This window comes from Hoplias malabaricus, chromosome 17, assembly GCF_029633855.1.
Source record: "Hoplias malabaricus isolate fHopMal1 chromosome 17, fHopMal1.hap1, whole genome shotgun sequence".
Classification (NCBI taxonomy): Eukaryota; Metazoa; Chordata; class Actinopteri; order Characiformes; family Erythrinidae; genus Hoplias; species Hoplias malabaricus.
Genome location: NC_089816.1, coordinates 5,851,226 through 5,864,980, shown reverse-complemented (window position 1 = coordinate 5,864,980; position 13,755 = coordinate 5,851,226). Strand labels below are relative to the sequence as shown.

At 38.4% G+C, this 13,755-nt stretch overlaps 1 protein-coding gene across 2 annotated transcripts in view; it reads right to left on the bottom strand.

The window, feature by feature from the left end:
- The window catches only part of gpc3 (glypican 3), a 163,344-nt gene that overhangs the window by 40,887 nt on the left and 108,702 nt on the right, over positions 1–13,755 (bottom strand). For both annotated transcript variants that reach the window (XM_066649709.1, XM_066649710.1), the window contains exon 6: positions 9,200–9,311. In XM_066649709.1, coding sequence (XP_066505806.1) covers positions 9,200–9,311 — 112 coding nt within the window. The remainder of the gene's footprint in view (positions 1–9,199; positions 9,312–13,755) is intronic.

Genomic DNA, 13,755 nt, shown 5'->3' with positions numbered 1-13,755 from the left:
TTCTGATTTCTGGGTTGGGCCTAACCCCCATTGTGTACAACTTGCTTTATGAAGGGTCTGCAGTCCTGCTTTTACATCACACTTCATTTAAGGAACCCTCATGCCTGTGCCCTATTAAGCAAGCCTGTCTCCCTTTAGAAAAGATGCTAGACTGCCATCTAAGGGCACACTTGTTTGTTTGCATCTGTGTGCATATGTGTGTGTGTGTGTGTGTGTGTGGGTTTATTCTTGGGCATTCAGGGCTGAAACATCCTTTATAACTCATAATAAGAATGTGCAGGCTGTTAATTACATAAGGCTAAGCTAAGTAAATGAGTTCTTGTGATGTCACAAAAGCAAGCAATACAAAAGGGCTTATTGTTGAAGTCTAGTTTCCATGTATGAACTGAAGTGACGAGTGAGTAAAACTGTGACACTACATTATTAAATTAATATTTCAAATATGGGAGAAAAATTCATTTTGATGTGAGTCTTTTCAAGCAGAAATTGCCATTCTAATAGAAAGTCTGACTGAAAGAAGTCAGGAAGAGTGAGCTCTAAAAACTGTCACAAACAGCAAAAAAAAAAAAAATAGCATCATTAAATAAGCATTATGCTTTCCACCCTTTTGTGAAAATTCATCTCAGCTCCACTGCTGGAGCAACATAGTCCGGCCCAGATTAGCAAAATGAACTCAAAACACTACTGTGTGTTGGAACAGAGGGCCTAACCAGAGTTCTGTGGTATAAGCAAAGGTTCTAAATGTATATGTGTATAAAAAGTGTGTGCGTGTGTGTGTGTGCCAGCAGGATGTAAAGCCATGTGTGCTGGAATGTGGAGTTGTGAGCTCTGGTTTGTTTTTCAGTGTGTTTTCGGCCACCATACCTGCAGCTAGCGCTCAAGTCCTGGATCTAATTAAGGAATGAGGGAAGGAACGGAAATAGAGAGAGCGAGAGCGAGAGAGGGAGAGAGAGAGAGAGAGAGAGAGAGAGAGCGAGAGAGGACTGGAGTGTTTCACATACAATTCAGCCCAAAGAAAGACAGAAGGCAAGGAATGGGAGGATAGCAGGAAAGAGTGGAACGAAAGAGGTCCACGGGGCTGAGAGACAGAGCAAGAAGAAAAGAGAGGGAACACATGAGGGACATATAGAAAGAGACAGTAAGTAAAAAAGAGTGGCAGCAGAGGACAGCTTAAGAAGTCATAAAGTAAAGATGAGTAAAAAGAGTAAAAAGAGACAGACAGAAGGAGGAAAAGCACTTTCAAAGTTAGAGAATAAGGGACACATGCAGTGATTCTGAGCTATGAAGCGCAGTTTTTATTGGCTAATATTTCTCTGCAGTCATCCTGGTACTACATCCCACTACTGTTAAACACAGTTTTATTATCTAATCTGGACCAATATATAGGCCTCAAATATCCACCAGAACATTTTCAAAATCCCAGTAAATGGCTGCTATCCTTAAAACTCTTTATTAAGGGTTTGATGTGTAAACACTGTTCCCAACATAGCATTTACTCCCCATTCCATAATGTTTATATACACCAATGAACCACAACATTATGATCACCTCCTTGTTTCTACACTCACTGTTCTTTTTCTCTGCTCCATTGACCATAAAGGAGCGCTTTGTAGTTCTACAGTTACAGTCTGCAGTCCTCCTCTTCACCCAAATCATACCTGCTCTGTTGTGCTTCTGTGGGGGTCCTGACCCAGTCTGTAATTTTGGAACTACAAACTGCTCATGTTTGGTCAGTGGAGCTGATAAAATGGACAGTGAGTGTACACACAATGTGGTCATAATGTTATGGCTGATCTCAATACACAAATTAAGCTGCAAATGTGTCCAATTCTTTTGTGATGTCACACAAACCAATGCATTCACATATTAATATTATTACATCCAGGAGTACAGCCGACCCATTCACACTTAAGCTGTGACTAAAAGTTGTGCATACAATTATAGCAACTTGTAAGCAACAGTGCAGGTGTATGCTAAACAATAGAAGGCATAGCATCTGCTATTTAAATATTATAAATGCATGTATAAAGCAATACAAATGCCTGAATTATAGAAAAAAATACCTTTATAAGCTTATCTTCTCCTAACATATGCTACTTTGCTATTTTGCTATATTTTGCTATATATATATATATATATATATCATAGTTAATCACACCAGTCCATGTACTTAATTAATTAATTTTTTTTAAATCATCTGACGGGTTCCACTTATAAAATGGAAATTGGGAGATTAAACCTGCATCATTTAGAAAATGACAGAATTCTAGAAATAATTACCTTTATAAGCTTATCTTCTCCTAACATATGCTACTTCGCTATTTTGGATTGAATAAAGTTTTCTCAGTGCACAGCTTTTATCTGAAAACAGTAAGATCCGTTTCATTTCTGCAGGACATTCCACAAAACGACACACCTAAAACAAGCACTTAATACTTCCTCACCTCTGTAGCCTCACACTCTATAAACACGCCTCAAACTTCCACAGGAAAGCTGCCGAATCAAAGGCCGATCAGATGGTTTGCAGTATTTTGACACTACCTGCAGTTCTCAGTGTGAGCGAGCTGCTCCCTGCAGAAACTTGACTCTCTGGGAATTCCAGCAGATGGTCTCTATGACGGCAGAGACGGCAAAACATCTCAGGCAAATATTAATATCTAATTTGACAGTTAATGTAACTGAAACTATAGACGAAGGCAATAGCATATGCAACATGTACACGCCTAATCACGCCACACATAAACACACATACGTAATGTCCCAGGAGAAACAGCAGAAAAAAGAATTATAGGCCATGTTGTACAAAACATAAACATGTCCATATCAGTTGGCAGGAGCAACATAGACATTAGTTGCTATCATCACATAGACCTTGTTTACATTTGACGTTAAAATCCAGTTACTGATCTGATTACGATAATCAGATCATCATTTAATCAAGACAAAATACACTTACCAAAAGTTAAAATTAAGAGAAATGCTCCAATATGAAATAGAGTAGGAATGTGTAAAAGTTACGTGTTAATGTGATAAAGTTTCAACATTTATACTTTAAACATTAATGCATTTAATAATGTTACATGAACCATACTTGAACTGAAGCACGAGATTCTCTGTGGAATCCCAGCCACCAGTCACTAGCTCATACCTCTCCAGGGGGCCAGCTGTCTTCTGTGTGAAAAACTCAATGGTGGAAAGCAAGAGATGAGGGTAATTAATACAAATAAGGTGTTATCAAGCTGTGCTGTGTCTAAACCAGAATAAAATAAGGTCGTGTGACTGTAGTGTACACTTACCAACAATATATTACCAACAAAACACCATGCAAATACTGTGCTCTGACAGTAATAAATCAATTCTGATGAAGGCCACGTTTTGCATGTCTATAACAAAATGCACTTATTTAAAAAAAACGTATTTTACTTATTTAAACGTATGCATTAAATGTGAGTAAATAAAGCAACTGTGATAAAATGGTAATTAACTACATGGACTAGTGTGATTAACTATGATATTTATTTATTTAATTATTTATTTATCATCATCTGACTCCCTTCATAATGTATTTTTAAAACTATTGTCAAAAAGACCATTAGAATATTATCTGGGATAGAAAGTTTTAAAGGGGTTCCACTTATAAAAGGGAAATTGGCCAAATAAATGGCCAACGTTTTGAACAAATTGGCCCCAACGTTTTGAACAAATTATACACAAACTTTTCGATTTGATTCTCTGCATTAGAAACACCAGTGCCTTTTTTTTATTCCTGATTCTGAAAGGTCAGCTGACACTACTTTACAAAACAGCATGCAATGCTTTAAAAGAATTCTGAACAGCCCTACCATGTGATGTCCTATTTTTACAAAGAAAACTATGAACAAGTATTGCTTTCAGTTGTTCGTTGTTGATTGCCGGTTTGACTGTTGACTGAAATCTGTAACCTGGGGTAATATGTAAGTAAGACGTTGCATGTGCTAATCTCAACTCTAACAAAAGAAAGTGAGCTGTCTCTGAATAACATGTGTATGAACTAACCTTTGAAGTTCTACATAACGGCTGATAGCTCACCCCCATGACACCTTCAGACAGACATACATAGAGAATGAGGCAGATTTGATTGTGTCTATGACCGTTTTGTAGTTCTGGGCTGCTATTAAACAGCAGATAATTACTTTCACATGAAGTATGTACTCATACTTTCCGATCCGAAATACGACAAAGAGTTTTAGCACCAGCAGTCGATACAAAGTCAAACAATGAAGTCAAATTTAAACATAGAGATAAGAACACACATCCTTTGAGCTCTCACTGATGTGGAACAGCACTGGAACAGTCGCTTTATTCCCACCGTTATGGAGGCCAGTTCATTTCAAACTTGGCCAGGCTCAAACATTACATCAGCCATTTTGAGCGTGAGAAAGCAGATTCCAGTGAGCCGAGGGAGGCTAAAAGTTTTCAGTGTTAGCAGTGTTAGTCCCTGCTGTCGTGGCGTCAGGAGAGGCGCTAATCTAAAGCCGACAGCTCTGCACCTCTCCGTCACGGAGTGCCTGACGCTGGCCATGGGAGAAAGGCTAGTCTGTTGTAAAAACTTTAAATGTTCCATAAAAATGGCTCCATCCACGCCCAGGAATGTTTTACAATAGCGAACTCAAAATAGTGAAAAACACAAGAGATGTAGCACAGAGACTCGCAGCTCAGAGAGACATCAAGCTTCAGAAGCTCTCAGGGTGCTCTTCCTCTGACCTGACATTAATCAACTAAGGAATGTTTCTTTAGATGCACTATCCATCTCTAAAAAGGAAAGGCAAACTCCTAGTGTAGAGGACAAACCATTGCAGAAGAAAATCTAGTAAATCAATTTATGCTCTCATTTTTAATCGCATTAGGAATAACCTCAGGGTTTCATTTTTAAAAATCAATCTTTCCATTTTGGTCTTAGTGTAGCGTACACATGACAAGATTGTAATCTGCCATCATTAACACTGGATAGGCCTCTAAGGTTTTGAACTGCCTAAATCATATCTAATGCATTTATCGTTTTTAACATGTTTAGAATGATTCCTCTCTAAGAGAAGGTTACAGATTAAAAATCTCATGAATTAGCAATGAAAAAGAGAAATATGCTACTTCCAACTCAACTCAACTCAACTCAACAGAGTCAGACTATGGCAGAAGAAAGCTATCTCAGAAACAGAGTTTCCGGCTTCAGAATCACTCTTGGTTTCTTCAAGAAAACAAAACCAGAATCAAGGCACCAATCACATTCAAACCACTGTTCTTGTGTCTACTGTAGGAATGCAGGGTTTGTGTGGTTGAGTGCTGTTGGAACTTGTTTGCTTCTGTCTCATTTGGGGCATTGTGTGAGGCTAGTGGTTCCATCTCCTTCGCACACACACTGATTGCGGAAATGATTTCTTGGGATTTCTTGGCCTTGTTGATGTTTCTGGCTAAATACCACAGAAAACTCCTCATGCACCAAAACCCCTGCCCAAACAAAGGCAGTGCCTTTAACCTGTGCCTTACATGCACAAACACATTGCCTTTCAGGAGTGTGTTGACTAAGTGAGTGTGTTTATACGGGCAGCGGATGTGTACATCTGCCATGTACAGAGGACTCACTCTCCTCCAGTGCTCTGGAACACACTCAGCTGCCTAATGGATATGAGCAATGCTGAGGTTCACACACACACACACACACACACACACACACACACACACACACACACACACACACACAAGCCATGAGCCATGATCATGTGATGCTATTTATATAAGTGTGGGTGCACAAGTATATGGTTAGCAGTACTGTTGCTGTCAAATGTATATTTCATAGTTATTTCTTATTGTTGTTGTTCTGTTTTTTTTTAAATTTACACAATGCTAAACCTGTATTTACAAAAAGAAAGTTGTATTAGAATGGATGGACTACAACAACATTAACACTAGAAATGTACTGTATCTGTTTCTTTGTTTATACAAATATGCACAGAGACCTTCATTTGACACTGATGATATATGTGTTGTGTCCACAATTTCATTCCTAGCTCCTGAAGCAATGGCTGGTCAGCTCTGACAGCAGATAAGATCACTGGACAGCAGCGACCTTTCTCAGGCCAAGTTTGGCTGAACCAGCTTCACAAAAACTGGGAATGAGAGAGGAAGCTGTTTGAATGAGGTAATGCAGTGCAGTAATTGAGAAAATGATGACCTGCCCCATGGGAAGTGTGACCCCTGGACCTCCAGACCTCCCCCACAGCCCAGGGGCTGGGGTGGTGGAGTTTGCCTCTCTGATCTCTCTCACTGGCCTGTTCAAACAAGAGCACCACGTTAATCCACTCAGACAACCCTGAAGAGCAACAGGCCACAGAGGACTTCTCTCTCTGTCTCTTACTCACTCACACACACACACACACACACACACACTCTCTCATATAAACATATTTAAACTTTCAAACACTCACACATTCACATATTTAAACCCTTACACATTTAAACTTGTGCGTATACACAGTCATATTTAAACACACACACACACATATATACACACATATACACACACACACACAGATGCTTGCTGGCACATAGAGCTAATTTACACAGTGTATATAACATCATCCAGAAGCAGTAAAGAATGTTTAAACACTGTGAGCTTCTTTTACTTTCAAACAACCCCCCACCCCGCGCACTCATACACACATGCGCACAAAAGCAATAGTTCACAGACACAAAAGGAAGCAGGTCTAATCCTGACCTATGACTCTGCACACAAAGATTTTCATCAACACATAACTTTGACTCTGTTCAAACATGTAGCGAGCCAGTCCAACAGAGTCCAGCTGAGTGGAGCAGATTCCTTAGCGTTCCCTCAGGATGAGCTGCTAATGCATATACCGGCTGAAACTATGTTCTTTCATGATTAGGAAGTGATTATATGAAATCCCAAAGACTCAAATGTTAGTGACAGTTTCATGTTGCCATACAGAGCAGTCCTGATCCAGAAACACACGCATACACTCCCAGAAAGAGCAGTCTGCCTCGTTAAAAGTCTTTTCAAAATGTGAAACATTTCGGTTTCCTTTTAAGAGATGAGGTGTGTACCCTAAATCTTAACTCAAATACTGTACTTGAGTAAACCAACCAAAGTATCTTCCCAAAAACACTCAACGGAGTAACTACTAGGACTTCTGTAAAACTTCTCAGGACATCCAGCATACTAGCAATTCAGGAACTGAATGTGGTTTAAAATAACGTGAAATATATAAATGGTCATTAATGTGAAATATCACTTATGCCCTTGATGTAACATAATTAAATTAAACACAAGAATGAAATCAGACCATGGGGCAACCAAGGCAAGACTATGGAATCACAAATGATTTTTTATTAGGTTAATTTTTATTATTATTATTTAAAATCATTTATCTTCTCAACAAGCATTGTACTTGAATAAAATTGTATATTCATTCATTAATTTGTCTGAAACCGTTTATCCAGTTCAGGTGGGTCTGGAGCCTACACGGAATCAATGGGCGCAGAGTGGGAACACACCCTGGAGGGGGCGCCAGTCCTTTGCAGGGTGACACGCACTCACACATTCACTCACATTCTCACACCTACGGACACTTTTGAGTCGCCAAGCCACCTACCAACTTGTGTTTTTGGACCGTGGGAGGAAACTAGAGCACCCGGAGGAAACCCACACGGACATCAGTCACCAGGAGTGGGATTTGAACCCACATCCTCTAGGTCCCTGAAGCTGTATGACTGAGACACAACCTGATGTACCGTGTGCCCCAAAAAAAATATGCATTCATTTTCTAAAAAATAATAGCTGTTTGTGAGCTAATGTGAAGACCAACTTTCCCCCCCCCCAGATATTCTTCTTGATTGTATGGATTCTTTTAAATCAACATCACACTTGATTTAACATAAAGTATTTATTAACTGGTAAAACTAGGTATTAGGTTTTAACCTCAGACAATACTTGACTGCCGTGAGGAAAGATTTGGACAAAATTAAACACATTCACAAACAGAATATCAGTACTTAATGTTATAATAATAATTTTTAATTTTTAAAATAATGTTATTTTAAAAAATTCAAATAATATGGTGGGGTTTTGAGCAAATAAACTCTCACTGCTCAGAGAAATAGCTTTTCAAATCCCATTTACTCAGGTGCCTAGAACCTTCGCACAGTACTGCTGACCAAAAAAATGAAAAGCTTGGAAAAGCTAAGAACATGCTTACATGTGCACATACCCACACACATACACACTCCACACACACACACACACAAGTAAAAGGTGAGGTGTCATCCAGCTGTTGTATTGTACAAAGACATAATTCAGCCTTTTGCTTTGTCTATAGAACACTTATGTTTTGAAGGTGCCTGCAGCCCCCATAACTCAGTTCTTCTTATTAGAGCCTTCTGCACAGGTGTGTGTGTGTGGGAGAGTGTGTGCGTGTGTTTGCTTATTTGTGAGTTTTGTGATATAGAACATTAGCCAATCATCAAACATATTTTTGACAAGAACTTGACTAAAATCATGTCACGTAAACAAAGTCATTCAAAGTGGTTTGATGTGAAATGCTCAAGTCAGAATGGTTCACATCAGTAGTGATAGGAGCCAGATGTTTGAAGTGTTTAATTACCCCTCAGAAATGCTGCTGTTTTCTCTGATTCTTAATTTAATGTTAGTTAAATAAAAACTAAATAAAATACATGTTTTTCCAAACTCATTCTTGGAAAGGAGGTCATGCAGGAAATGTAGGACAAAAGAAATTTGCCATTATAATAAGTACATATAACAACTCTATATTGGCTCTATAGACATCATAAACCCTCATTCTCAAAAAACAACACTGTAAAGGAATTAGCGTCAATATATTTCTAAACAATCCACCAGTTCTTGTCCATACACCGTGAATTAATATTCACATATCAACAGATATTTTCTCAGTGAACCAAGACATTTGGCAACTTGCATCATGGTAAAGTTACAATGTCCCTCTGGTTTCTATCAAGAGCAAAAATGTGAGAAAGAAGGAATCTTTTAAAAGCTTCATATTATTATTTATATATTGTTTTAGAATCTTTAAAGGGCTATACATTCTTAGGCAAAATTCTGTTTCGTTAACGCACGATAATCAAGAATAAGCACTGCATTTTAAGTACAGCTTGTTGGCCAGTCCCTCACCTGGTTGATGTGTTTGAGTTTGTCGATGATCTGGCTGACGACAGGCTCAGGAGGCTTTTGTTTGGCTTCTGAACCATGAGGGTGGGATTTCCTCAGTCCTGGACCAGGAAACCTATTAAAAACACATCAGATTCATCAGGCCTTATGTTCAGTCATACATTGTACAACCTAGTTCTACTACTTCAAGAGACAAGAAGCCAGTTTTAAGGATGGACTATACTGCCACCTAGAGGAGAAATGAAAATGGCCCTGAGAATTTTAGGATTTGATACAGACCCAAGGAAATTCATGATTAAATTAAAATATATTAATTAAATATAATTTAATCTCCTAGGAACTTTATAATTTGAAGTGAAAAGTCCAGACCTCCAGTTCATAAATAGACTATTCTATGAATTAATAATGTGTTGAAAGAGCATTCATTAGCGAGAAAATTACACCACTCTGCGTTCCAAGACAATCTTTGTTTTCTAAAGTGATTTCTAGATCACAAGCATCAAAACTGCAAACACTTTAACAACATACGACAGAGCACGAGGGATAAAGACCAAATGTCTTCCTTCCAGCATCTCTATCCAGACATGAAAGCAGCTAAAACTGGGTCAGAAATATACAGGAATATCTTAACGTCTCTGGAAATCTGTAACATAGGATATGCTTGTGTGTGTGTGTGTGTGTGTGTGTGTGTGTGTTTAAGACATGCGCCAGGCTTTCCCCTCTCCCTCAGGACCAATTGGGCTCATGTTCCAGTAGATTACTCCCTATTAAAATGTAATTAGTGTTGATGCACAGAGGCACGGTAGGACAAGCACTGAGGGAGGCAGAAACATTGAGAGTGACACTGACACACCAGCCACACACACTTACACATACATTGAATTCCAAAAGTGAGAGACCACACATACTTTATGTTCTTTCCAATTTAAACAGCTATCAGAGACATTACATTAGAAATCTGCGCAGTGCTGTGTGTGTGAACAGATGTGGAGCTGTCAAGAAGCCTTTGCCGAGAAAAGGAAACAAAACAGAAGAAAACTGGCAAACAAAGAAGCTGTGTTCTCAGAACAATGGACTAACTTACCGACTTAATGGTCATGACAACCTCTGCTACAATTGTTAGGCTGGTATTTGGAGGTGTAAAAACATTCCACCACAATTTTCTGTAAAATTATGGAATTATTTGTATTTATTTATTTTTTTTTTTCAGAATGTTATTTTCTCTGTTTTATCTCCTGGTCCAGCATTAGAACTGTGCAAAATATAAAAACAACAACAGTCCTGAAGATGAAATGGAGCATATAAAATCTGAACTTAAACATCTACAGTTAATGTAGAACATAGTACTAATTAAATTACTAACTAACATTGTACTATTCCCTAACTAAAGGTACGGAATATGTACCACTGAGGGTACCACTGCAGTGACAGTTTTTCTGAAAGTGTACACTTAAGAAAAATATCATCCTGTGCAACAGAAGGCATTGTGCAGGTTTGTTTCTAGGCAATGATCTGATAAAAGCAACAAATCAGATTTGGGCAATAAATCATCAAACACATTTACAAGCACTTAGATCAGATAATCAGATGAGGAGAAAAGTCTGTGTGTACATGCGTCATACAGTAATCAGGTTTCTTTCTAAAGACATGTCAAGAGTTGGTTTGCAACTCATCAATAAACCTACTGACGGACATTTTGGTGCTTATGCTTTTGCACATCAACTGGATTTCTGATTTTCATGTTCTGAATAACTGCTGTCTGTGTGAAGTCTTAAGTAATTGAGTAAATGTCCAAATCAGAAAAAAAGACTTTTTAAAACACACTCAGTAACTAGTGTGAATCATTGTCTCTGATCACTGTCGCAGACAAGAAACATTCATCAACATCAAACAAATTGAAACAGATTAAAAAGATTAAACTCAATCCATCACAATTTAGAAAACTGAGTGGATTACATGCTATAGCTGAAATATGAGATCATTGTCCATTTTTGGCAATGACCTAAACCTGAATACTTCCCACGGAGTCATCTTTCACTGCCTCATCTCCTCCCTGCCTTGCCTCTTCATTAAGCCAAATTACATTCCCATGCTTATTTTTTTCTCCTTATTAGACCCGATGGCAGACCAGCTTCCACTCTTAATTATCACATTAATAATGCAGACACATGCTCTGTTAGAAAAGTTTGGGCTGGGGAGATGAGACAGAGTACAAAGACAATTTCTCTCTCACACACAGCTGAACTGGGATCACTAAGGTGCAGGTATTTTACACAAGCTCTTAAAGTCTAATACTGAAACTTTAAAAATACTAAGATTTTTTATTATTATTATTTTTATTATTATTTTATATTTTATTGAATGACATGCGGCGGCACGGTGGTGCAGCAGGTAGTGTCGCAGTCACACAGCTCCAGGGGCCTGGAGGTTGTGGGTTCGATTCTCGGGTGACTGTCTGTGAGGAGTTGGTGTGTTCTCCCCGTGTCCGTGTGGGTTTCCTCCGGGTGCTCCGGTTTCCTCCCACAGTCCAAAAACACATGTTGCAGGTGGATTGGCGACTCAAAAGTCCATAGGTGTGAATGTGTGTGTGTCTGTGTTGCCCTGTGAAGGACTGGCGCCCCCTCCAGGGTGTATTCCCGCCATGCGCCCAATGATTCCAGGTAGGCTCTGGACCCACCGCGACCCTGAACTGGATAAGCGGTTACAGATAATGAATGAATGAATGACATACCGACTGCCTGACTGACTCGTCCCATGGCCATGACACCTGTACTGAACACATTCGATTTAAAGTATCATCTGAGAAGTTGTGCTCGATGGAAATACAGACCCTCAGTCTTATGAAGGCTCATTTGTATTGCATATTTTAAATGGTCCACCAAGGTCACTTTGTAATGTCATTGAAAAGTTGTCAGAGCATGAAATTTGATGGAGAAAATGCTGTGAATGATAGTAACCTGGGTGTAATGTAGCAGGAAAACTAATTTCTTTGTAATTACATGGTATCCTGCAAGCTAAAAACGGCACACTGCATTCAATTTACACCCTCTTAACCGAACACATACAAAAGAAACAGCATAACAAAACACACTTGGTGAAATCTGAACTTAGTGTATTTTTTGATATGCATTTTAATGGCTTTTTCCAATTATATGTTTTCACCTTCAAAATTAGCTTTAAAACTTAATAGATGTTTATATCCTTATATCTTGAAGTTAGCCAAAAGTGAAATTGGTTTTATTAAATGTGTTGATAAATTAATGGCTGTTCACTTGGGAGAGTGATACAAACGTGTTGGGAAATTTAAGGTAGGAGGATAAAATGGAAAGGTACAGTACTGTGCAGAAGTCTTAGGCACCTAAGATAATTATGTATATTTAAACTAATGCCTTCTCAGAAAGTGTGGTGCTTGTATATGGATTTGTTAAATCAACAGCACACATTATTTAAAATCATTATTGATTTGGAAATTGAGATTTGGAAAAAGTTAAACCAACACATTCACACACAGAATATCACACTTACTGGTATAATGTTATTTGGGTTTATTCTAATGTTATTTGTTGTTTATTTGTTTTTAGCAAATAAACATTTACTGCTCAGATAAATAGCTATTTAAATCTCACAATCTCTGTTTTTTTTTATCTATATTTGTCAAATAGTTCAAATATGTGTAAACATAAAATTGTAGTATTTAAATTTTTCAAGATCTACAGTATAAAATACTATAAAAATATGCCTGAGTATACTGGTATATTATAGTATATTACAGTATATTGGCTATTGATGACAAGTTCATAAAATCCATGTGGCTGCAAGACAGGGATCAGTTTTATCGATTGTGTGTTCTACAAAGTGAATAGAGTAAAGCGTAGTGTAAAACACTTGAACTGAGAAAAGGGGATTTTTCCTGCCTCACTCTCTGATTAGCATCACTTTGGAAGTGAAAAAATATGATACAAAAAGAAATCCATACATGAAATATGTGCAGAAACACAGCCGAGTTCTCAGATGCTTCGAAAGACAGTGGAAATATGTGCTGTCATCAGCTGAGTCCATCTTTCAACTTGTTTTTTAAGGAAAAACATACATTGTGGGCCAAAGATGAAAGGGAGGGACCACACTTATGAGCAAAAGGAGCAAAAGCCAACATGTCATGGTTTGGGGGTGTGTCAGTGCCCAAGACATTGGTGACTCTCGTGTGGAGGTGCCATTGACCCAGGGGTGTATTTAAGTATTGTAGAGATACGATGCACGGCTTCCATCTCACGTGCTACAACAGCCGGGCTTTATAGACACAGAGTGCGTGTCTGACTGGCCTGTGGGCAGTCCAAAATGTAGGGGCATCATGAAGAAGTGAATAAGACAATGGTGACAGCACCCTGAGAGCTTCCGAAGTTCTGTCTTCAGCTGCGTTTGCGTTTATGGCATTTGGCAGGTACTTGATTAATGCAGCATAGTTGAACAAGAACTCTAATTAGTATATAATGGTATGGCATTTACTATTATACTAATTTCAGTGATCCATTTCTGTGCTTGTAAAGTGACTATTTTTCTTT